Source organism: Liolophura sinensis, chromosome 6, assembly GCF_032854445.1.
Source record: "Liolophura sinensis isolate JHLJ2023 chromosome 6, CUHK_Ljap_v2, whole genome shotgun sequence".
Classification (NCBI taxonomy): Eukaryota; Metazoa; Mollusca; class Polyplacophora; order Chitonida; family Chitonidae; genus Liolophura; species Liolophura sinensis.
In genome coordinates this window covers 56,172,951-56,199,650 of record NC_088300.1, presented here as the reverse complement: position 1 = coordinate 56,199,650, position 26,700 = coordinate 56,172,951, and the positions used below count along the sequence as shown (strand labels likewise).

The 26,700-nt window shown below is 40.5% G+C and overlaps 2 protein-coding genes across 2 annotated transcripts in view; one reads left to right on the top strand and one right to left on the bottom strand.

The window, feature by feature from the left end:
• The first annotated feature begins 254 nt into the window (after positions 1-254).
• LOC135467370 (uncharacterized) lies at positions 255-10,048 on the top strand. The gene is made up of 13 exons (XM_064745142.1): positions 255-318; positions 810-1,030; positions 1,247-1,375; positions 2,099-2,215; positions 2,715-2,878; positions 3,222-3,468; positions 3,730-3,855; positions 4,109-4,297; positions 4,822-5,063; positions 5,360-6,586; positions 6,857-6,971; positions 7,465-9,106; positions 9,691-10,048. Exons 1-13 carry the CDS (start codon positions 255-257, stop codon positions 9,732-9,734), a joined length of 4,527 nt encoding a protein of 1,508 aa, XP_064601212.1. The 3' UTR covers positions 9,735-10,048.
• Positions 10,049-12,812: 2,764 nt separating this feature from the next.
• Positions 12,813-26,700, bottom strand: part of LOC135467369 (condensin-2 complex subunit D3-L-like) — a 31,142-nt gene continuing 17,254 nt past the window's right edge. Inside the window, 21 exon segments of the mRNA XM_064745141.1 lie at positions 12,813-13,998; positions 14,955-14,991; positions 15,140-15,227; positions 15,570-15,614; positions 15,617-15,679; positions 16,650-16,728; positions 17,046-17,217; positions 17,626-17,813; positions 18,133-18,224; positions 20,522-20,606; positions 21,222-21,277; positions 21,487-21,598; positions 21,828-21,917; positions 22,103-22,187; positions 22,467-22,536; positions 23,123-23,227; positions 23,668-23,752; positions 24,465-24,573; positions 24,849-24,978; positions 25,445-25,675; positions 26,123-26,263. Of these exon segments, the coding sequence (XP_064601211.1) occupies positions 13,882-13,998; positions 14,955-14,991; positions 15,140-15,227; positions 15,570-15,614; positions 15,617-15,679; positions 16,650-16,728; positions 17,046-17,217; positions 17,626-17,813; positions 18,133-18,224; positions 20,522-20,606; positions 21,222-21,277; positions 21,487-21,598; positions 21,828-21,917; positions 22,103-22,187; positions 22,467-22,536; positions 23,123-23,227; positions 23,668-23,752; positions 24,465-24,573; positions 24,849-24,978; positions 25,445-25,675; positions 26,123-26,263 (2,180 nt within the window). The 3' untranslated portion in view covers positions 12,813-13,881.

The window sequence follows — 26,700 nt, the reverse complement described above, 5'->3', positions numbered from 1 at the left end:
GAATCAGGTCATTTTAATTAAATCTTACAAATTTCCCTGACTGATATTGCACCGCGGTATATATTGAACGCATTGAATATATTGATGGTCTAGATACAACAAGTGTATTTACATGGCGTTCTGCTTCCAGAGTATATTTCACTTTTAATCATTATGTATATAAATAACGTTTATAACCATAACAGTTTCCCCTTAACTCGTACGTACCCAGCCCTCATGCTATGTGGTGTTTATATGTTTACAGGTGAGTGAAGATGTACCAGGTGGGAGTGAAGGTGGATGAGACGCTCCTCAAATCAGAGGTGGCACTTCTCACAGGTAAAGTACCGTTATGCCTGTATCTTGTTATTTTAACATGAAATATATGGCGACACTTACAAGAATGGAAGACATAATAACAGACTGGTAACAAGGATCCAACATCTACATTAATCGCCTGGTGACAAAGTGCGGGCCCGAACCATCACACGTCTGGAAAACACTATTACCCTTATAATGATGTCATTCTACAATTTCGGGCTGGTTTAGGGTTTTAATTCACTCCCATCTAAAGAAACTACACCTGACAGCAGATGTTGCTAATGCATGCTATACCATTGAAAGTGGAGTATAAATGGAAGTGCATTGTTTCTGTCACAATATGTTTAGAAGATGACGTACGTTTACGCTTAAAATATGAATAAATCTTCGTTAACTTTCGTAAGTTCTCGTCGCGCTACAAAGCCCTTGTGTATGTATGGTAGTGCCTTGCTGCTTCATGTATGACTTTCCCTCAGCTGACTGCATAGATCCTCTGGGTGCTGTTTCAGGTGGGAGGGACATCAGTGGCCATCCCGTCATCACTTTCCCAGCCTCTAATGTGGACAAGCTTGCCGAGATCGGATCTGCTGGGCTGGTTCAGCTGATCAGATACTACTTCAGTGTCAGCAAGGTCTCCGATCAGCAGCAAGGCTTTGCTTTCGTGGCTGATCTCCAGTTGGCCAGTCAGGAGGGCCACCAAGTCTTGGTGGAGGCGTTAGAATTTTTACAGGTGAGGTGAAGCCTTATGTGAGAACTTCTTCATGATGTATACTTCAATTCATCAGCGAGTTTTACGCAGTCACTGGTCAGTTCAGACCTAAACCTGTCTCTAACAGTCTATAGAGACAGTTTTGTATTTCAGTTTTTTGTATTTGCGTGACAATTTGTATTTGTTGTAGTGCAAAACAGTTATGGATTCCAAACTGTCCAAACTTTCATTTTACAGTCGGAAAAGAAAGGATGCGTGGCAAATGTTTACTTTCTCAAACCAAAGTCCAGGACGAAGTCGAGGGTTTTGAAGAAGCTTCTTGGCCTGAAAGAAAGCAAGAAGAACCCCAAAGTATCTTCATTCCCAGTAAGTGGTACTTATGCTACATACATTCACGTGTTATATATTGATTAACAACATGCTTCCCCGTGTTACATGTATGGGGCCATGCACATACACCTTTAAGAGCTTAGGCAGTCAACCAACGTCCAGTGACGAAGTCCTGGTGGGACAAGAGGTATACGATTAAGCACAGAGTTATCTCTCTTTCTTACAGCTTTCTTGGATCCATGTACAAGGGACTATCGATTCCCACATACCTCGATGGGCACAACATCAGCAAGTGTTTTCCAACGAATAAATGTTTTACCAATGCAAACCTGTTAAAAACAGGTTATCCCATATTAACAAGCTACACATGGCAGCAGATTACAACTGCAAACATGTTGCAAATGATTGTCATACCAATTGAAATGAAGCATAAATGTTTGTAAATGTCCAATGGAATCATGTTTCAAATTGAAGTAGGTGGTCAGTGCTCAGCAGGGTATCAACCCAACGCTGACTTATTAACTCCAATAGGTTAATACTACAAACAGGTAACCTAGTAGGCTACCAATTCAAGAAGGTGGCCTATGCAAATGTACATTAACACAAACAGATGTTGAAAAGATCCGAATATTGAAGTCATATTGGTATGATATGCTATATTTTGGCGTACCTGTGTATCCGTCGTCAAAGAAATGGACAAGCAAATGACCAGTATAATTACGTGCCCCCATAACCAGCCGTTGTACTTCTCTATACCAGTGTACCCCGATGAAAGCTCAGAGTGAACTGTACAGCCGGATAGACCGGACGCAGTTGACGGAGGATCTAGGCGGGACTTTACACCACAACCATCAGGCTTGGTTACAGTTTCATTATGTAAGTCTACAGGAGAACAACACTGCCAGATGTGCACTCTGGTGGAGTACGAAAACATTAAAGATTATTAGACCTTCAGATTTCAATAACCATTATTTAACACAATCTGTATCAAGAAAGAGTTTTATTTATTTCTTTCTGATTCTTCTTGATTGCATTTAATGGAAAATTTAAAGCTAAAATCACCCTGCTATCCAGGGGCTGCTTGCACAAAACAATTGTAGGTTAAGTTGATTGTAATTACCATGGCAACTCATGTTGAAAGCATTTGTTGCCATTGTAGCTACCATCAACTTAGGCTATGATGACTTTGTGCAAGAGGCACATGGCGCCTACAAATTGTACGCAACATAAACCGATAATATCTTACATGAAAATTGTCTGCATATTTGGTTTTTAGCACACGTGAGAATCAATAAATTAAATTCAACACAATGAAACGAAGCATGCACAAAACGTAACATAAAATACCTGTTGTTCTTCATCTGGTACACCACAGATGATCGACCCTCTAATGGAGTCGGTGATGCGATGTCAGAGCCACCTGCCCGCGGCTCGCGACAAGGTACAGCTGTTACAGGACTACGACACGGCCGGGCTATCCTCCTACCAACTGCAGACACTGGTGAAGGAACTAGAAGACAAGTACCACGCTATCATGAGGTGAGAGGTTCGGGGGTTATAGAACACATACCAAGAAAGGTGTTCACAGTTCTTGGCCAGATAAGGGAGAAGTATCTAAAATATTGTATCATCCCGTTGTGTCATCATGCCCCGGGCTAGAATACTTTTACTGCATGTTGTTATTCCAGACTGTGGAAAGACCTTCGTCGTTGTTCTCCACGTTGCTCTCTGTTTACTCCATTCTACTCCCAATGCTGTCCATGTCTTTTATCTTTGTAAAAAAAAAGAACCATAAACCGTCTCACCATTCATGTGAGGATCAGCCCTCCACAATTTAGTGAGAACGACAAGGTCTACTGGAACCTTGGTTGTTTGGTTTCAGAGAACTGGATGTAGAATCGGCAATCGACTGGTGCAAGCAGATGATCCAGCGATTGGAGAAGCCAGATGGAGAAGTCGTTCTATCTCAAGTATCCCCGCTGATGCTGGCGGACACCATCACCCTGCTCAAACAGGCCACGGCAGATTTAGTGAGGAGCAGAGAAGAGATGGCGACGGTTTGGAAGGACACAGAAAGTCACTTCCAGAGACTACACCAACTTTTTCACTTCAAAAGAGAAACGACTGCGGTGAGTACTGCGTAAACTTATAATGTTATGGGCAATTGTATAACGCTCAGCCAAAATTCAATTGCTAAAGGTTGCGAAAATGTGTTATCATGCACGATGGCCAGGTTTGTGTGGAAAGAAACTCCAACAAACCATTGCCCCAGGAAAGGTATCTAACAAACAAGCCAACCAAGCAACAGCTGGATTTAAACATGCAGCCCCACTGAATATGTGGGAATCTAATATGTACAGTGTAGTTATAGTGTCGGCGTATGCTTTCAGCTATGTGACGACATCGCTCGACTGTGGTTACCAAAGGTGGAGCAGCCAGCAAACATTGGGACGACACTGAGTCATGCGGAAATGTACAGGACATATTTCGTCACTAGTCTGTATGATCCAGCTAAAGTAAGTTCTTGCCTTCTGATAAAAACGTACTTGTATTATATCAAAGGAACATGATAACACAATTTATGAAAACCTTTCCCCAAAAGACCTCTGACAATTGTCTAAGGTTTAGTGATTTGAATGGCAGTGTTTCATCTAGCCTACCAAAGGCTCATTCATCACCTTATCCTAACATTCTTCGATATTGCCATTTTGAAGAAGGTGCATTCAGCGAACCGTATCTATTCAGAATTATTTTAAATTTATTTGACAGATGTTGGTTAGCCAGGCCACAGAACTCTTAGAAGGAATCCATGAACTCCGCCGGGAAACTCCCAGCCTAGAAAGCGAGCTGGACTTCTTACCTGGCCTCACTCAACTTGTACAGACGTTCGCCGAGAAACTAGAAAGACTCCACAATACATATATGGCCATCCATATCTTCTTCCTCATGTTTGAGAAGGTATTTGTTCATGGTTTTGACGCGAAGAAAGACATTACGCTGGCTGGTTCTAAAATTTTTGCAGGTCACAACTATCTCGACCAATAACGGACTGCCAGTAACTTGTTATCAGTTACCTCAATGTCCAAACACTTAGACTTAAAGAATACTTTAATCACACTACACAATGTGAACTTCGAATGTTGCTCGTCTGGAGGGTACCGGCAGATTACATATACGCTTAACTTACTTATGGTTACGTGGGCAGGACTTCTAGCAACCTACGGATGGTCGTGAGTTTTCTCCGGGCTTGCCCGGTTTCCTCATCCCATAATGCTGGCCATCGTCGTATAAGTTAAATATTCTTGAGTGCGACGTAAAACGCCAATAAAATAAATATCTTATATGGTAATGTGGCATCTTTTAAGCGATGTTACAAAGTAAGATCAAATAAAGCGATCACTGCTTTTGATTGTTTAGTCATAGGGGAATTTCGTTACGAGCTCACGGATATATACATCCTCAGTTCAACTCCGTTATTTCAGTTGGCGCAGTGGTATCAGAAAGTCCTCCGTTTCTTCCCATCCACTTTGGCTGGCCAGGTGGAAAAGGCCAAGAAGCAAGGGAAGTCTTCTATACCAGTTCTGCCCAAATGGGCCCAAGCCGTGCGAAGTTTCCTGAACAAACACCCAGGCCCACGGAATGAGCACATCGGGCGAATAGAGTACCCAGTCTCCATACTACCAGATGCTCAGCTGTGCAGCCAAGCCAGGCTCCTGGCACACAGGTAAATCATCACGCTTGAAACGATCTATTTCCGGGCGTCAGGGAACGTACAAGTAAGAGCGTAATAATCGGATAAAAATATCAACAAATAACACGTTAAACTAAGGAAGGGTAATGTTAATCATCTAAGACATATGACTCTTGGATGTATATAATGCTGTACATAGTACTTTACACCTCATTCGCAGACAGACACGACTATTTACTGGCCTGTTCTCCTACACTCTTTGTTATGGAATTATGTCCAATTTTCTTACGTTGCGTTGGCCTACATTTCTTCCATGACTGTATTTTTAGGATACGAAGTTTAAACAAGCTATTGACCAGTACACAGCAGTTTCCACTGTCCGAGATCTCTAACGCTCTCATATGGAAGAGGAGGTCTCTTGAGGGCAACGATGACATTGTGATACCGAGTCAGGTGGACCCACCGCTAAATAAGTCGTACAACACAGAGAGGGACTTGGACAGGGAAGTCGCGGATATTGGCGACTGCACCTCCAGGGATGAAGTCAAATCTGACCTGTTGGAGCGACCTGCCACAGCACTAGGGATAACAGATAAGAAAAACCAGTCCGTGACATTCGCGGATGATCTGGAGACCACTCAGGACAGCATACCAGCAAAGAGAGAAATTTCCAAGTCAAGCCAGGATTTGACCCACCAGAACGCTGTAGAGAACCATGCAGAACAAGGGATGCGAACAGCGTCAAGTTTTGATATTCTCACCGAAAATGGAACCAGCAGCCTACGAATGAAGGGAGAGCGTTTTGTTTCTCTGGGATATGGTTCAGAACTTCCAAGCCTCAGTTCCCGCTATTTGCACGGAACTTTACCAAAATCTAATCGTTTTAAGCTGCCGCCTTCGGAGCTGGAGAAGATCTTTGAGCGGCCCGTAGCGCCTTTACCTAACACGGGCACTGTTGTCGAGCAGCTCCAGCAGATTATGAACAGCGGCCTGTCAGCGGACGAGAAACTCCAACATGCCCAACTCGTGCTCCAGGCTTCCACAGCTAATCAACCACCTCAAAGTCCATTCGTACTGGGAGGAAATCTCAGCAACCAACGATACTCATTCCAAGGCAGTAATTCCCATGCATTTTATGACCTCTCACCTCGACACACTGCAGTCACGGATTGGACAAAATTGTCTGAGCAGGATACCTATGGAACTTTAACAAAATCCATGCCCAATCTGGATGAAGTAGCAACAAATGGTCGGATGAATAGAAAACCGCCTGCCTATAATCTGGCAACAGCACTTAATGGTCATAATTCAGAAGTGGAATTATCAAGTGGTTTCAACAGTAGTCCGTCACCGAATGATAGGTCTGGACCGCAAGAAGTGAAATCGGCCCGTGAGCTGAGGTCAGCCCAGCGTGTTGACGACTGGGTGGAGCAACATGCTCAGACCGTCCATCAGCACTGTCATAACCTGGACGCCGATGCAGAAACGGACGATGGTTATTCCGATGGTTCGACAGAACGACAGAGGCGAAGGCAAAGGAAGTCAAGACAGGACAGGTATGTTTAGTTCATGCCCTTGGTTACAATGTTAAATTTTCGACACATATTTGGTGTTTGTATGGATAATAGTCCATTCGTATGTGTCTGCGTCTTTCATTATAACCTGTCGACTGCTTCTCTTAACATGAATCCGTAATTTAAAAATTTCTTTCTTTATGCTGAACGTTGTGTTAGAAAGTGTTCATTAGATTACTCTTCTCATGCTTCATTCTTCAGCCATGCGCTCTTGCCACAGCTAACGAAACGAACTATTTTTCTACCATATAGAATGAAGGATGATACCGATCAGTCTGATAATGCACGCTACGGAGACCTTCTACTGGAAACACGCAACCAAGATGAGGTGGAGTCCAGCCTCCGCAGGGCACAGAAAATACTGGAGGTAATTTAACATATAATCAGAAGACATAAAATGGGCCAGCTCTTAAAATGTACCGACATGTTATTTCCAAACATCACTATCACAAAAAAAAAATGCTGTGTTGCTTAGTTGCACATAGAGCTTTTCATTTTCTGGATTCAAATTGCATAGTGTGCAATATTGTGTATAAGATCTTGACCAAAGTTTCCCTTTAGTCAAGGGGATCGCATAGCTCAACTCAGAACTTTGGCAATCATTTTCTCTTCGGTAACATGAAATATCAATGACTGTTCTATGTCTTCCATGAATTCAGAAGTCTTTCCTTTTACTTACTCGCAGACAGAGGATTCCCAGGCTTCCAGGCTGGACATTTTACATAATTTACAGACTTACCAGTTAAGTTGTAATTTCTGGCAAACTGCATCACACTGAGGCGAGGTGTTCACAATCGACAATGTGTAGGAAGATGGATGGGTGAAAATTGTAATACCTTTGTGAATCACTGTTATTGTAGGACGAGGAATTAAACCTCAAGGAAAGACAGGCGAAGTACAGAAACGAGCATCAAGTTGAAAACCCTCCCGCATTCCACAGACGAGACTCTAACGAGGTCACGTCTGCTCTTTCGCTGGATGAGTCTGCGGATCTGCCGGACAGCGATCAGATTGACTCGCCAGGGCTTAGTCTCGATTCCTCCAAGTCGGACAGGACCGTGCCTTCTGTGTCCACAGACCATGGGTATAACAGTAGTAGCACGCAACCCGACGGAAATTCCAAGAAAAAATCAATTTTCAGAAAGCACAAGTCATCGCCAAATCATGATGAGATAACCCGTACAATAAGCAGCGATTCTACAGGCACCATGACATCCCAGGACCCTTCCCCAACACCCGACATGTCTACACCCGCGCCGTCATTCCTCTCCTCCATGCTACCAGTTCGGACATCCCCACTGAATCTCAAGGAGAGACGAAAATCCATCTTACGTCAGGCCATACCGACATCCCCGATTCCACAAGAGAAAGACGACACAGCCCCCGACACAGCCCCTAACCAGCTCCGTCGGGCCGTGCACATGCCCGTCATTAGAGGGTCATGCGTTTCATGTCCTCTTCAGCCATCAAAAAGTATGCAAGATTTGCTGTCCATAGGCGAAAATGATAACACAGGGCCGTTGAAACTTCGATCGGCAGGAGCGAAGACAAGGGCTGCCCGAAGTAACCGAAGGTTGTCCTTGATAACTTTCTCACCGAACCAGAAGGATATTTCGAGACAGAACGAGGCGCTGGCGGTTCATAACAGAAGATTGAGCATGGAAACCATCGTTGAGGTGCCTAAACAGGAAGAGACTGTGTTTCGTGACAGCGCCGAGGCGCGGGCTCAGAGACGAAGGCGAAAGCGATCTGACTTAAAGTTAGGTTCACTGGGAGAGATGATTGGGACCAGACGGTCATCTCAGCTCTCGTCTTCAGATTCCTTGGCTAAAGGTCGTGACGAAGACAGCTCTACCAGCAACTCCGAGGGCCGTTCCCAGAGGAGTCGAACCAGCAAATCAAGCCACAGAAATAGCTCTGGTTCGGAAACAGAAAGGGTCGGGCAAACTGAAAGCTCAGAACCCTGGGACTGGAACACCAAACCTGGACCTTCTTTCAACCTTGTCGATTCATTTCGCCATAAAAGTTTAGTGCATATGAAAAACTCAAGTCACTGGAACTCCCACGACGGAAGTGGGACTGGTCGTGATTCGCCCCCGAATAGATCCACAAACAACCCGGTACTTCCACAACCGGAGGGGGCAGTAGCGGGGCACGACGAAGTGAGCGAAGGCGATAGAGAAGCACGTCCTTCTAGTAAGAGTAACGATCAAAATGACACGGACGATGACATTAATAAGTTGTCTGGATTTGAGGAATGGGATCCTGATAAACCCAAACGAAAGGCTAAGCTCAGGAGGGACGCCCCCTCCACAAAGTGTGATGAATCTGCTCTGAACTACACAATGAGGGGCACAAGGGGTACCCTGGGATCGACTCTCCCAAAACAATACGTGCGTAAAAACAGCAGGGTGTTTGACAGTTTTCACGGTCATACAGCAGCCTCTGCTGAGGGTAGGGCCAACAGAGGCGGCAAAATGTCATCCACTGGATCAGCGTCAGGTAAGTTATAAAATCAGGAATTGTTACCGCCGGCTTGTAAAAGGAAATGTCTTGTACTGGAACATTTTTTTATAATGTTTCTCGCCTGGTATCTACTAACGAAATGGATATTGGCCCGGTCATGATTCAGCTAAATATTGATCATATCTGGCTTCAAATCATAACCGTTGTTTCGGATATGACAAATCTGTACTCCTGAATCGTTTCAGTCACAGTGACAACACCAGCGTTGTAAAATTAATTTTTCTTATTCATTTATACATTCGTATTTCAGATCATAAAGCCGTCTGCAACTTAACCAGACAGTACAAACTTGAGGTGCTATTACTAAACCCAGATTTTCACTTAACTGACGATTTCGTGCAAGCTATAAAACTGTATGTCAGATTTCAAATTTTGACTTAAACCAAAACCTTAAAGTTGACTTAAATCGCATTGTGGAATCGACCCAAGAGGACTTCGCGAAAGCTTTAAAAAAACAATCTACAGTAATAGTACATGTATTTAAAGGTGTTAACAAATTAGCAGTTATGACGAACTATAAATGTTCATTATGAAGATTGTGTTCACATTTATCATTGAAGGTCACCGCCTGATTGCCGACGACGCATGGTCCTTGTATCGCTAGTGTGGGCTCCCGAGCATGAACCTTGCTGTGGGTTTACCCGGATATGTGATTTATCACTACCAGAGTGTGTGTCATCTCACACAGCTTAAGCAATATTGAATCAAATCGTTGACGTAGAAAGACGCTTTCGATGAGCTGTTCTGTTGTTCTTATTGGAGTACCGTCCACAACAGTGTTCAAACCGGTGGAATCACTGATGTTTTCGACTGGAAATTGTTGATCTCAGAAAGGCCCCAGACTTTTTGGGCCAAGTCGCGTACGTGGGATGCCTTGGTGGTGGTGTACGAACCTTCTTCCTGGAGTACACAAGCTTTCTTCTGACTAGCAGTTGCTCTAGATGTACTTCGGATACATGTAACAGCCTACGTTATGTCATAGTGCCAGTATGTCATAAACTTTTAAGCTAGTTTCCAAAAAAAAAAAAAACAAAAAAACAAAAAAAAAGGACAACAGCAAAAAAACAGAATGGGCAGGTTCCATATACATCCTTTTCATCTATTTTCCTATATATTTCTTACCGTTGAATAAATCAAACATTATCACATTATCTATATGTAAGTACTTTTCATTTACTGATGATATACACGGGAAATAGTTCGATGCTGGGATATTTACTCAGCCATTTCAGCATCTGTTTTGTGTTATTTCCCCAACGCTAAATACTTAAGTCGAAGGCAGGGAAATGCTACAGCTTAGTTGGGGTGTCTGCAGCAGCATAGTCTGATACGTCGTTATACTGGCGAGTTCTACCTCAGTGGTAATTTTCAGGAGTGTGGGGAAGTTGGAGCGCGAAGTTAACAACCGCTCTTCGCCAGGTACCGAGCCTATCTCTTGTGCTGACTTTGCAAAGCGACGATTTTTAGGTTCAATCTCGAGTCGAGTCTGGGCCCGTTTTTATCAAGCAACTTAAGACTTAAGTCATAAATTGTAAGTCCTTAAAATGCCAACCTCAGAACAGGAAAGAGCTCAAATTATATCATAATAATCACTATATAGTCGGCTCGCTGCCAGTAACCTGGAACAGGTGTCAAGTGTGTTGTTTTCAGCAATGACGTGCCAGCCAGTGCTAAAAATACAGTGTAACAAGTATGGTCCAACAGTTTTAGCCGAAAGCTCCAAAGCTTTGACCACGGAGGTGGTTATACAATATCAAGAAAAGCAGTTTTAAATCTGAAAGAAACAAACAACTAAACAAGGCCTACTAGTCGGCTGCGAAGGGAGTATAAAAACAAGATAGTTTAATTTATTAGTATTTACATACATAGGCCTATATTTGATTGGAGTTTTCACGTGGCACTCATCTGATATATGTTTAATACAGGTTAGATCCATCGGAGGACAATGATTGCAGCTAATGGAAAATCACCCCATCTCAATTGCTACACGACAGACAAATCTAAAGACGTTAATTTGCCTCTGGGGCTGGATGGATGTGAAATAATCCCCGTCTGAACTGACTGTTCGTTGTTGCAAACATGAATTTTGACGTTTTATTATGCTAAATAAAGCTCGTGTTATTAAGTAGCAAACGCAAATTCGTAGTAGCTTACTCCTTTAAACAGTCGATGCAAACCTGTACTCATGACCTTCGCTCGTGTGAATGGATTATGTTAGCAACATGTCAAAATTTTGACCAACCGGCTAATTATATTTGTACCATTTGTTTCTTTGTTCCAATCCTTTCTTACCTGCCTACCAAGCTTTATGTATATTGAAATTAATACTTATAATATTTGACTGGTTCACCTTTGGGGTGACTGCTTGCTTGAGCATTACTAGTGCTTCCATGTCTCCTGTATCTACACAAATGCTGCCGATTGCAGAAAGGTATCATGGAAGGCAACTCTTGGTACTGATAGCGACCAACCTATGTATTCTCCATTACCGAGGTACACGCAATGTCTCCATCAAGGCGGTCCCTGTTAATCCATACAATCTACCTTAGTTGCCAAATTCTAACAGCTGATATATTTGTCCTGCGTGAATATATCGCACCAGGTCTCGGTTCTAATTGTTAAACGGTGAATAGTATGCTCTGACGTTAGGCTTGGCAAAACTTTTGTTCAACCAACGATGGCCCCCAAACCAACGTCAGAACGCGTTCAATTTCTAAACCTGATGCAGTTACCTGCCCATGTAAAATATGTCCAGGCTGTCAGTACAGTGGGTCGCTTTAAGCATCAACAAGGAATCTTGGACTCGCGTGGCTTTAGAAATAACCGATCGACGTTGGATATACGCTAAGTCGACAGACGAAAAGATAAGGCAATTTTGTCTACAACGCCGTGACATAGGCTACTGATACGGAAACTGGATCAGGTTTTTAAATGGAGCGCGCCATGACATTGGTTTGGAACCGACAGACTCGGAACCGATCAGTGAATTTATTTGATTGGTGATTTGCGCCCTGCTCAACAATATTTCACTTTTACGAAAGCGGCCCGAATTATGGTGGAAACCTACAATCGTCAGAAGGTTTCTGGCAGACCTTTCCACATATGACCGGAAACCAATCAGTCAAGCAAAGTAAAATACAATACTATACGGTACCCTTGAACAGAATATAGAGGTTATTATACCATCCTAGGGTATCATATATTGTAGTATTTCATTTTGCTCTACTGCTATGGTCGCTTCCAAGTGCGTCTGGTGTGGGGCCATCCATGGCCGAAGAAACGTTTTGCCAAACATAACGTTAGAGCAATCTCGGACTGTGGTGATGAGATGACGAAAAGAGGACAAAGTACTCAATTTCCTTTACAAAGTTCTCTCAGCTTTAAGCACACATGATTTATTTACTTTTTTTAAAGGCAATAATGTAAGAAATTAAGCCTTTGGAAAATATACAGATTACACAGGTTGCAAATGAATAAATACTTTACACACAACTGGAACAGTTGTTCTTGAAAAAAAAAAAAACTGATGCCCTTAATCTATTGACAAAAGATTCATCTCTCTACAACTACACAGACCAGATGCGTTGCTAAAGAGCCCCATGTTCTTGTCTTAAATAAATGTAAATCACTAAAACAAGTACCTTTAACACACAGACTAAAACCTACGATGTGGCTTTCACACTTTAAAGGCCTATAACTACAGCTTAGAGGTGTGTAATCACAGCTTTGTACAAGAACACAACAGCGTTTAAATCAGATTCCCAACTGGCTCTTGGATGTAACAATGCATGAGTTCGGAGGATCATGTACCGCCATTAGGCTACTGGACTATTCCTTGGCCTGGCAGATGACCGCAACAGCAAAACAGGACTGACAAAGTGTCCCATTTGACAGAAGGTAACCACATTGTGACCAAACATATCGTTTTTCCATCCAGATTTCGAGTACACATGTACATGAATATTTATCACAGGCTGTTGTGAAGACTTCAACATTTGTGTGTGTTCTTTGAAGTTTCAAGGATTTTTTCTTTCTTTCCTGGCTTTCGTATTGTTTTCCTTTTGACACTTTCACATGCCAGCTTGGTGATGTGACAGTGATTTCAGTGTTTTATTAGGTTTCGAAAAATCATGTTTTCAAAGTCTTTGAGGGGATACTGCATAAACTTCAACAACTTTTAGCTGTGTCCCTTTACATCATTGTAGTGTAAAACATGTCTGTTAGCTTCATTTTATGTAGATTATACCAGAACATGTACTTTTGCCATCAAAGTTGTTCACCAATCATGATTCTTGTACACAGCACACGTTAGAGATGTAGCAACAATCTTCAGTGGCAGACAAGGAGTGTGTTTTTATTTTGTCAATAGGAACATAACAGCAATCATTATGTAGAGTAACCTGCGGGCATTCAGACAAGCAGCACAGTAGAACGGTCTGCAACAGTCACATTTCTATACACATGCACTGCCCTGCTATTTAGTACAACCACATAACTCAATGACTAAATTGAAGAAGCCTTTCTTCTCTCCCGAGATTAAGGCCTTTACCTGACAAACTATCTATAACTAAATTGACAGTTCCTGACTGTTTAATGTAAGATCAGTCACTAGATTTCACAAAAAATCTAAATTTACGAGTCCAGACAAAACGATATTCTAAATTCAAACTTAAAAAGATTTATACAGCTTGTAAGCACAGAAGCAGGATAAATGATAGTGGGTATGATGCAGTGGGTATGATGCGGTGAGCTTAGCTGGAGCTCTGACTTGATGACCGTAATCGTGAAGACACCCGCCTCTGAGGCCTGAGTTTCTCTGTTGCTTCCTCTGGCTCCTCATTCCGCTCCTTTGGATTTTTCCTTGGTGGCTAGATCAAGACAAGGGAAGTAACTGTACAGACAACACAGATAAGCACGTTTGGAGGCATTTTAGTGCTGACACTGTATCAGCAGATTTGCATGGCAAACTCAGGCCAATCAATGGTGTGATGAGATATAATTTATGCTCATCAGTCAGGTGATCCATCAAATGATGACCAGGATGGCCGTGCCACAAACTCAGTGACTGGGGCAGAGACAAAAGACTCCACATTGTAAATGGACTTTGACCAATTGCACATTAATTTTGCATCGCAGAACTGGCACTGAGCTTTTTGACTTTGGATAATAAGTGTGAGATGCATTTACAAGTCTATTCATTTGTAATATTGAAGGGAAGGATTTCAATAAAATCACAGCAAAACCAAGAATAGGGCAATGTCAAGAGTTAAGTGTAGTTACGCCATGCTGAAGAATATTTACACTAAATGACCTAAAATGTTTTTAGTGGTAAGTTTCTAATGTTTCCTTATTCCAAGAGCCACTGATTTTAAAAAGGTGTTTTAAGGCTTCCTTTTAAGGTAGGTGAATATGCTGTCGGGAAAATGTGAGTTTCAGCACCAAAAGAAAAAGTTCAGGATGTTCATTTGCCTCCAAAAAACACCTTTTTGATAAAATTTTAAGTCCCTTTATACGGTAACTTGTATAATAAAAGTCAAGTTTATGAATGGAAGAAACCTGGCAGCACCTGCAGGAAACCATCCTACTTGACCAGGCAAAGAGACCTGCAGGAGAGAGGGATTTGAGACAATGGTCAGACTAGTCATCTGAGACAAACTCACTGGGCTGTTCACATACCAAGGGCTCCAAGTAACTAAATAATGTCCACAGGGTAGTAATTTAGCTATTTATGATCAAAGGAAAGTGAAATATGAAAATGTTGGTTCTGATATAGTAGAAAGTATGCATTAATCACCCTTGGTAGACAGTTAGTTTGGGTACTTACTGTGGCTGTGATCTTCCATGATCTAGGCTTAGGTAATCTGAAACACACCATATCAATAACAATTAAAATGATGATTCATTTCATGTCAGCATTTTCATTTTTTAAATCTTAAAAAATTTCATAAAATCTTAAAAAAAGTTTTTAATACTGGTATTTATGTAATAACACTGTCGTATCATACTCACGGTTTGTCTGGAGAAAACATGAAAACTACATCTGTATCTGTTGTCTTAGCTCTGGTAGCAGGTTTAGATGGGCCACCAGCGGAGGTATCTACAACACGATAAAGGCAAAACATAAAAGAAGGAATGCAATTATCTGTTTTCTGCATTTTCACATTAGCGAGACTAGGGTTACATTTCTTTTAGACTGCTTTGCTTTACCAGATGTATGAGACCACCACAAAATACGTAGGACAGAATAAATGTTTGTCACAAAATTTGTAATAGTAAAAAGGTTTGAAAAGGCTTAACATATTAGAAGCCTTTCTACACACAACTTTATCCACATGTATAGAAATGACCAATGGGGTTAAGAGAAGTGTTTGAAACTCTTACAGTTGGAAAAGTGCAATTTAACAAGACCTCTTACATTAGAAGTCACAGCTTTGTAGACCTGATGATGACTGCTGCTCCCCGTACACTCTGATGGGCAGGGCAGGGGGATTGGAGAGGGAGGGATTAGTGAAATGTTCTGATCCTGGTGGAAGGTGATGTTCCCTAAAAACACTGTAAAATACAACTCATTGTGTTCAAGGCTCTTAACAGCAGTTTCCATCTTAATCCTCATAAAAAACCTCAGTCACTCACCAATCAGACAGTGAAAACACTTGTTGTGAATGCTAAATGGACATCACAGCATATAGTCGATTAAATAACCTCCATCATCACTGTTAATGCTGTTGATTGATTGGTGTTGATTGATTGGTGTTGATTGATTGGGTGTTGATTGATTGGTGTTATTGATTGGTGTTCAAAGCCATGTTCAAGAATTTTTACTTACATTTATCCGTCAGCAACTTTATACAAGTTTTTGGATGATACACTGTGCACTTATTGGCCTTGGACTAAAGACGTGTCCATTAAATATGGGTGGTGGTGTAGATCAGGATACAATCTAAAAGCTGTCCTCCAAACACAGTGAAGACAACAGGTAGCCATATCCTTTATTTACTTATGTCTTATGATAAAACTGCGGGAATAGCTATTATAAGCAACAAGTACAACAACTTATATCCCCCTCTACCCCTTGTTTAAAACAAGGCATATACCACGTGACCACCAATTTATCTTTGTTCTAGGGGCAGATAGCCAGGTCATAAAAATGTTATTTATGCTTAACCAGCACAACAAAACGCGCAAGTGGCTGCTTGGTGTGGCATTTCCTTCGCAGAACACAAATGATAATAAGCAGCTCTATTTTAATCCATTTTTAATTACTTTCCAATACTCACTGTCCATTTTCAAGGACTAAACACTAAAACAAAATTTCAAGACTTTAACGTCCCCAGAGTAAACGACCTCCACTCAACAAATACATGGACAGCCTCCTGACTCAAAGCCGTGTCTGAACAAACAGGAGGATTCAAATCTCTGGCCTTAGTGGTCAAGGCCTGAGAAGAGACAAACGTTCTAGCCAGACGTAGTGTTGGCTCAAAATCCACACTGAGTGCAATACCTGCCCTAAACGTTTACTCACTGGCTGGTGTGCTGATAGCTCTCCTATTTTTCCCCGAGTTATCTGGAGTCTTGAAAAGAGCAGCGACTGGAGCTTCCTGTAAAGAAATGACAACAAATCAGATATCAAGTCATGTAACTATCTGGTGAAATCGATTGACTGCTGTTTAAAATCTTACTCAAAAATAAATAAATTAACTCGTAAATCTGAAGTTAGGTATATGGGTAGAATTGCTCTTACCAGGTACCTGAAAAACCTGCTGACATAAACAGAAGTAGGACTAACATAAGCTGATTATGAATATACAACCATGTTGATTATAACATGGTGACTAAATTCCTGAAGGGGGAATTAATAACTGATTGTACTTCAACACACTACAGGCAATAATCAATAAGTAAAGTCCTCTCTCACCACCATAGTCCTGTTCTCATCAGAGTCTGACTCAGCATGAGCAGTTTTGGTCACAGGTCTGCGGTCTGGTGTGGCCTTACGAGGGGAATTCCTCGTATCTCTTACGGTCTTCACTTTGTCCATGGCTTTCTTAGCAGAGTTCAATATGGCCAGTGTAGACAGAGACATTTGTCTGTAACACAAAATAAATCTTTAAGGGTCTCCACAAAACCCCTCTGATATGACAGGTGACAGAAGCTTCGTAACGCAAAGTCCGCATATTAAACCTTTTTGTGGTTTACTAATAACTGCGCTGTTTCCTACACCACTCTCTGGTTCATATTAACGATTCAAGTCCTTATCAGTCTGTTTAATAACCACTTCTCTCAATATGTGGTATTCCGTAATGCACGAAATAATAACAGTTGTAAGAAACAACATCTTACCAAGGGAATGGATGCATGATGAACCATCTTGATGAAATACATGGGCTATATTAAAGTCTTTCATACACATGTTGACCTACAGATCAACATTACTCAATAATGAAAAGTCTATGCAAAGCCTTACCTATCCACAGAACTTGATTTACAGATCGTACCTGGTGAGAACTGGTGTTCCTGACACAGAGGATGTGTTCGCCCTTGGGGAGAGGCTGTTGTTAGCTGGAGCTAGTGGTGAAGTTGTCTGGGGGCTGCCTGAGGCAGATTTGGGTGAACCCTTCCTGACTGTGGGAGACCCAGGCTTGCTGCCTCCAGCTCGGGGCGACGACACGCTTCCAGCCGGACCCTGATGCAGGAATGAGACAAATCATTTTACACTGGCATTACTTACTCAACATCACACTCAAGAAATGTTTTACTCATAAGACAGTTTTAAGGTATAACGTTGAAAGAAACATGCCAGACCATTATTCGCCACTGGTTGTACTTTCACAGGAACTAGAGTGACAAACACTCTGACTTAATCAGGAGGTGATAGGCTGCCAGTAGAACAATGTTTTAGCCAAACAAGCTAGCTAGTACCTGGTTTATTACGAACATACATGTATTACTGTCTACTGTCAAGTGGGGTGTACATGCAGCAGAAGAAAGGGGAGGTAACTCACCACTGCCAACGATGGATTTGTCTCCTGTTCTTCAAATTTCCTCAGATCATATTCTATCTCTGTAGCCAGTTGTTTGTCAGCTGACAAAATATCTGCAGAAATATAAATCATACAAAGAATCTGGTTGGAAAGAATCAGAAATATTGGATTTTACGTTGGCCTTTTCTGACTATATTGGGACCAAAGATGTCACATCAGGTTTTGCCATTTAATACACATGGACTACAGATTTCATCATTCCAAATGCATTTACATATGGATCTATGAATGCATTTATTAAATGGACCTTGAAACAAACTATTTCAGCAAAACATATGGATGCGACACAGAATAGAGATTGATGCCTTAAAGCGACATTGTCGCCCAAATATTAGGTATTTTTGCGTTACTACAGAATGATGTGAGTATCGGAGATTTTTTTCAAGTAATTCAAGTTACAAGCTTTTTGTTCATCCCACCCCAGCCTTGTACATTAAGTGAATGTTTAAAAATAACCAAAAAAACTGAAAACTCTGCCACAATATTTAAATGAAGCGCTTTCAATTCAGTGGAAGTTGAGCATATGCACAGCGCTCAGTAAACTTCACATGTAAACAAACATAGCTAATCACACACATAAAAGAAGGATGGCTCGCTCGTGAAATAGGTGTCAAAAAGAGCTCAACAGGTTGACAACAAGTCTAGAGTTCTAAATGGTGGTCAGTTCGAACGGTGGAGTACGCTGAAGAAAGAAAAGGGTCTCCTTGAAGCACGAAGATGTCGCTTAGAGCTTGTTGAACCTGTCACATGCGCTTACCTGCAGCTTACTTCGTGGACAACCAAGGTCGGCCTTAACACTATTATAAGTAGCATTACTTATACTTACAATGTACTTACAGTTACAATACTTAGATGGAGCAATATCAATTGAGTTGGAATGACAAGATCACACTGTCACTGTTTCTGTCACCCACACATACATCCCTCGACATGTTTGTTTTGACCCGAACTTTCCGAACGCTACGCATATGGTTCAGGTCCTTCCGGTTGAATATTAATGAGGCAAAATGGCCTGCCGTCTTTGTGTTAAATTCAAAGAACGGCAGGACTTGTACAAGTTATATACTCTATGAATATTCTTTATTTCAACATGAGTTATTTAGTTTATGAATGAACTTTAAATCTTTGTTAAGACGAGACACGCAGAATTTGTTTAAAAATCCAAATTTTGGGCAACTATGTCACTTTAAAACATTTTTTACTAGGTTAGAAAAATTCTAAAAAAAAAAACTCTTCCTTGGCAATGTTTAATGGTGTTTCATCTGATATATACTTCATTTTATTGTTTTCTTTGCCTTTAAACTTCAGCATTACTTTGGCTTGTTCACCTTTTCTGCAGAATTCTGACTCAAGACACAAAATATAAAAATATAGCCGTTGAACTGAAGCACTCCTCAGCCCTGAACAACTATAGATCCTGTTTGACAGAGCCACTGGGGAGCAATTTTTTGATCTGGTGAAGTTTATCATAATAAACCTCTACCAAAGAAAAATTCTGTCTATCCATGGTACAAACCAAGGTAAAATATACTCTGTAAAACCTTTGTACAAATCTGGTTTGGCACCACTTTTTGACCTGAGAAGGTGACCTAGCTTACTTTGATAAAAATCGTGAATATATGATAGTTTTAGAGATATCGTGTACAGAAGATTTAACGCAACAATCAAAATAAACTGGCCGAGGTCATGTAAAGTATTCTCTTGATTAAAACTTCTTACTCTGACCCTCAGTTTATATCTTTATCAGACAGTCTGACTGACTGGAACTTACTCATACAAAGGACAATGAAACGTTGACTTGTTCCCTGTCTATTAAGTTATGTGCCTTCGCCCCAACAAGGTACAAACCAAGTATTCCAGAACGGCATTTGTACTGAGGTATCATGCCTGACTGGATTTCACACGTACCATTTCTCTGACAGCAATGCACGATCGTTATCCATCTATTCTTGTTTATTATTTAGAAGCGGAAAAAAAAGGAGGAAAAAAAAAAAAACGCATATCTGTGATACAGAGAAAAATAATTTGGGTCAATACATATTTAATGGTATCCGTTATGGACATTATACTAACTTAATAACTAAGATGGTATATGGTAACACTAAAAATGGCCAAAGGTCACATCTATGAGTTACATTTCTGCAAAATTTCATGAATTTGTTTTTAATGGGTTAAGAGAAATTGGACACACAACAGGATAGACCCACAAGAATGCTCCTTAGCTGTTTGTATCACAAAAGTCTCATATGGAACTATGGACATTGGATATCAGTAAGCAATTTCTTCCCAAAATTCTGTTCAAGACTCTAAAAAGATTTTCTGTTTGTTATGTTTTAGTATTTAAGGTTACCCTGTACTTCATCCTTGTAGTCCTTCATCAGTTCTCGGAGATACATCATCAGTTGTTTGAGAACAGGGGAACGGTGTTTCTCCAACTGTAAAATTATACACAGATATAAGATTGAGAACAAAACAAGTAGCTCTGTAAAACCAGCCCCCCCCCCCCCCCCCCCAAAGAAAAAACACTGGCTCTTGGGCCATTTTAAAAGTCCTGGTGAGTTACCCCAAATATATGTGAAAGTGCGTGAATTGCACTGAATATAATCCCAACAGCAACTTGTCCAATACATGACATTCTATTGAATTTGTTAGCATAACGCTAGTCTAAAGTTATTATGTTAGGGAGTATATTATTGGTCATACATGATTACTCTGGGGGGCCTCCGTGGCTCAGTCGGTTAGCGCGCTAGCGCAGCGTAATGACCCAGGAGCCTCTCACCAATGCGGTCGCTGTGAGTTCAAGTCCAGCTCATGCTGGCTTCCTCTCCGGCCGTAAGTGGGAAGGTCTGCAAGCAACCTGCGGATGGTTGTAGGTTTCCCCCGGGCTCTGCCCGGTTTCCACCCACCATAATGCTGGCCGCCGTCGTATAAATGAAATATTCTTGAGTACGGCGTAAAACACCAATCAAATAAATAAATAAATGATTGCTCTGGAGTAACACTGGTAGATACAAGTAAAGTTTAAAGCAACCATATATCAGTTCACTTACAAAGTGCTTCAGGGAGGTCACAATTGGAACAACATTTTCAATGACATTTCTCTTCACTACCTGTAACATAAAGATACAGACAATTCACATATCTATACACCTAGACAGGAGAATTTTAAAGGAAAACACTTTATACACAAAGTATTCTAAATTTCAATAAAATCCTGATCAGTGTTGAGATAAATCTGCTTCAAACTTCTCATTTGCAGTGTATGTTTAACTTCAGTCATGTATGTAAAACATGTTTACACAATGAAAGTCTGACTTGCTTGAGTTATTAGGGTTTTTTTTGCTGTTGCCATGACAACAGCTGCCATATCTTGCTCATCCATGACATCATCCTGAGGTTTGGTTCGCAAGGAGGCCAGCTTGATTTCCTACAACATAAGTGCATGGGAATGTTTATTCAAAAAAAGTACTCAAAGTCAGTCTGTATTGTAGCAAGTATATTTAGGCTGCAAAGGGTGTCCTCACAAGCAATTCCATTTTCCATCAGGTTAATGTAAATTTAAAACAGAGCAGATTAGGTTAAAGTAAATTTAAAATATAGCAGATAAACTCATGTTTCTAATCACAAATACTGAAGAGTTTTGTGTGTCATCCTACCTTACAACAGAGTATAGAGAGTGTGTCCTTCAACAGCTGACTGGTCTCTGCTGTCAATGGAAGGATGTTGTCAACCACACCAGACAGAACCTGAAATGCATTTATGTTCTAGATATTTAATTAAAGACATTTTTTTCCCCCAATTTTTTGAACTTTTGACATATGAGTTTTTCACAGTAATTGTTCAGTAATTGTAAAACTGTGTACTGGTGAAACGATATCATGTATACTATAGGTACATGTAGATGGCAAAACGTCTACATATGCGTACTCACATCCTGACACAGTTTGGCAGTCAATTTGAACCTCTGGTCATCTGCCATGTGTTCCAACATAAACGTGTACAACTTGTGACGTTTGCTAATAGGGAGAAAAATAAAATTATAGTGTACATATAAATACATATAACAGGTACATCTATCCAAAATCCAGATTTCCTTTAATAACATTTATATCAGTACAGAACCTTCAAAATTAAATGAGTGTGCACAAGCACTGAGCACGTCTAAGATACTTGATGCTATTTAAAGTGTTCCTATCAATGGGAATTTCACAAAGACACTGTTTTGCCCTGAAATTTTCTTTTCTTATTCCAAATGGGTCATTTAATATTGATATAGCCATGACAATATACCATACCTGAATAGAGTGGGACCTTTAAGTGAAAACATCTGCTTTTCTCTGTCAGATTGTTGAAACTTGTTGTACACTGAAGGGAAATATAAGCTGAGAGTAAGCGATAGCTTCAAGATGTGAAATCTGATGAACCCATGTATGCACTCTTGTTCATTCCAATACTTTGTATTTCACTTGCCTACAACACTTTTCATTCGTTTAAGCTGTAATAAAACTAATACATACATCACATGTGGCTGTGCTAACAAAACCCTAGGCTTTCGAGGCTAATCACAAAGGCACACAGAATTGATCTGTTAACCAGGAACGTAAAATTAAATCACCATTTATTGTATTATCTGGCTAAAAGTTATCTTTTTTAATGCATGGTAGTTCAACAGACTGATTCTAAACATAAATACCCTAAGTTTGCCCACAACGGCACATTTTTAGAGGAAAATAGATGTCACAAAATGCTATTTTTGGTGCTAAAACCTACAATTTTCCAATAGAATATCATCCTATGTTCAAAACTCAAAACACCTTTTTACAATCAATATAACTCTCAGAATCAGGAGTAATGGGCATGTTAGTCATGGACGAAACTTATGGTCATTTTCGGGTATGTGAGCTTGTGTGATGTAGAAATGTAATTCCAAGAAGATGCATAAGAAACTGACCTGAATGACCTTCATAACCATTAAAGTGAAAGACACATTCCACAAAATGGTGGAAAAACATGTTGGGGTTTCTCTGGAGAAGTATGTGGACCAGGCAGAATTCCGCTGCGAAGAAAAACACAAAAATGCAGATATTCACATGTAAACTTCACATTTCTACAATATGTATAAAAACTGACAACCATTTCTTCATTAACTGAATTGCCACACTTATGTCCGTTTTTCAAGTGGAGGCAACTTTAGTGTACCGGTTATACCATCTACCTTTGGTAATTTACTGACAAACATTCCCATGTGTGACATACACATAATATGCACATCATATTGATGGAGGACAAGTGATATTCAACAAACACTAGACTACACAAACAGATAAACAAATGATGCTGACAGTTTATTGTCCTGAATACCCTGTAACCAATGAGGGCAGAGAAATCCACAAATTCCCTGTCCAAGGCTGGGATAAAACCATTTTTCAAAAAATTGTCTACACTGAAGTGTTGATTGCACAAAAAGACATTTGTCATGCAGGATATTGTTGTTACCGAAGGAGCTGATGTCTTTGTTCTCATCCAGGAGGGAAGTGATAAACCTGTAGAACAACACACCTTTCCACTTCAGGAAGTCCTCCTACAACAGGGAACAACACTCAGCACATTTCAGGTTTCAGGTAGAGGGGAAATAATATCAACACAATGTAATTCTGACTCCAGGTGTTTGGGGTTCTGTTATCTTGAACCTTAAGTTAGAAAAGCATTATTAACATTTTACATGATATGTATTCATTGTATTTCTGGTATGTAAAAATGCACTTTCAGAAGCATATAAAGGTCTTAAAATGATAATTCTGATGCAATTTTTCTGGTACGGAATTAATCCAAATATGTCATTTGGAAAATGCTAAACTTTAGGTGAAACAGAATGCATTTAGAGTTTTTTTTTTAAAATTGTTTACGATGGTGGTCAATTTTTATGGGTGGATGCATGTAGAGAGCTTGGGTCAACCACTGACCATTGGAAAATTACTAAGGAGCCTTCCCATGTGCTAAGTACAGACATACACATAATACTGATGGAAGGCAAAAGGTCTTCAAATGGCCACATGAATGTCATCACCAGTTTGCTGTCACCAAGGGCCCACAAAAACGGGGGAATCCAGTTTCTTGTCCATGGTCAGGTTTGAACCTGAATGTTGTGTGTGTTAGCGATTGAAAAGCAGGCACTTTAACCACTCGGCCATTGTCTGCTACCTTTTCACTTGATAGCTTTTACAGTAAGAGTTTATCTGACGAGTTTATCTTAAGAAACCTTATAAGAACATGTAAATGTAATTAGTGTTTACCTGAAGCAGTCTGGTGAGTAAGGTAAGAGTCTGTTTTCGGACAAGAGCAGAGTTATCCTTGAGACAGGAAGCAATGTTTACCACATATCTGTCTACAAGAGTGGTGTATCTGTGGCACAAAAAGAGGCCATCAAATCATTAGTAACAATCAGCAGAGAAACAGACATCTATCAGTTGTTGAGGTCAATCATTTAATATGAGCCAACCCTGTAATCACTGGTTAGAGCAAAACTGTCATGAATAATTTAAGGCAAATACTGCAGTATTAAAGTGCCGTGATCCACTGGATAGGGAAAACCTTTAGCATCTGAACAATCAGGAACTCAGAATCACAAACCACATATTATTAAAGTGTTCACATTTATACAGAGATTTTAGAGTTACCTGATACACAAGTCACAGAGAATGACAACAACGTTGTTCCTAATAGCTGGATCAGGGGAGATATCCAGCTCTCTGGCTAAGGCAGACACACACTTCTTGGCCACATCCTCGTTTTGTAAACACAGCTTACCTGTCAAGAGATGCAAGATGATGTAAGGCTCTGAAAACCCTCAACCTATCCACCATGACAGACAGCTTTCCACAGGTGCAGCTGAACAGATTCAAGTCTAACTCTGTTTCAGGCTCTTGTTCTATCATTATGCCATGGCATAAATCTTGCAAAACAAATATGTGATTTTCAAGTTTTCAGGGCAATAATTAAACATGACAGAAGCACAGAGGTTCAAAAGCACATGTGCTATTTTAAAATTGCAAATCATTAAATCAGCGATGATCTAGCACTACACTACATTTTAAAGCAAGGGAAAATAGTCACACGCTGTGACACATGCAGATTTCAAATATACACACAATAATCAAGGCCAAAAAGAAAATCATTTCCATCAGAAAACACTGGTCTCCTCTATACACATGACCTTTGCCGCTAAAAATTTCTGAAGTGAATATTTGTCATCTTTCAGTACAAAAAGGCTTACCTAGAGTAATGAAGGCATGTGCCCGAATTTTTGAAGACATTTTTGATCCTCGGAACTGTGAAAGGATTTGTGTGGATTGTCTGTAGCGCGAAGCTTGGGTACCCTGTGATATCTGGGAGGCGTGTGATGCCCGCGAACTTTGTGACTTCTGGTAGTCTGAGACTGTCTGGGAGCTTGTGGGGGACACTTCAGGGCTTCCTTCTGGCTGACTGTCCTGACTGTCACAGGAATCTGCACAAATGACCAATGACTATCAACCATGGACTCTACCCTCAAGGCTGTGACTTAATAATAGGTGAGGGTATAATAGGATCAACCAATGCTCATTCCATGGCTTAAAAATGGAGGATTTTCAGTGGGAACATATAGTTTGCAGCCCTCAATGGCAGTATATCAATAAATTTTTCCGGAAATTTATACTACTGACCAATGAAGTTGGATGTTTGAAACCTGCTTCAGTCATGTCAGACTGCAGATGTCATCTGTGTCAGATTACCAGATTGATATGAAAAAGGGATATCATGAAATTGCAGAAAAATGCTTTGAATCGCTTATATTTTATGATATACAAGTACTTTGCACTGAACATTCAGAAATATTTCAATACAAAATATGAGAGAAATGACATGACAGTAAGCCTTTTCTATCAGGAATACAAAAGACTGCGTTGATAATTACCTTCAGCAGTGATGCATGGAGCTGCTATTAAACTCTCCACCAGCATAAAGACCCTCTTTGGGGTATTTGCTGGACAGAGCTGGGCAATCTCCCCAAGGGTGAACAGGTGACGTACAACCTTGTCTTCATCAGGGAGATCCACTACGTCAGAAAAATAAACAGTATAAACCAGAAAACTTCAGAAAATGTGTTGAATATTTCCTGAAAGCTGATTTGAGTAGCTTATTATTAAAGTTTCGCACATTGGTTGCTCTAAACAACTCTACACTCTGTTTGTATACCATAATCAGCAGTTGGGTGGTTTTTCACCTTCATCTCTAACTTCTCGCAATCTAAATTATGTACACTCTCACCATTTTTGTCTCCATCAGTTGGGCTGTTTGTCATGAGTTACCTCCCCTATGATGTACATGTACGTATGGAACAGATCAACCTCTACTTTGAATCCATTGTAAGGTTTACAGCTCAATAACTGTTGTACAGTCACATCTACAGTTTATTTTTATGTATCTTTCAACTTATTAATACCCACTCTGCAAGAAAAAAGGAAGCAGTAGCTCATAAAGTATGGATTTTTC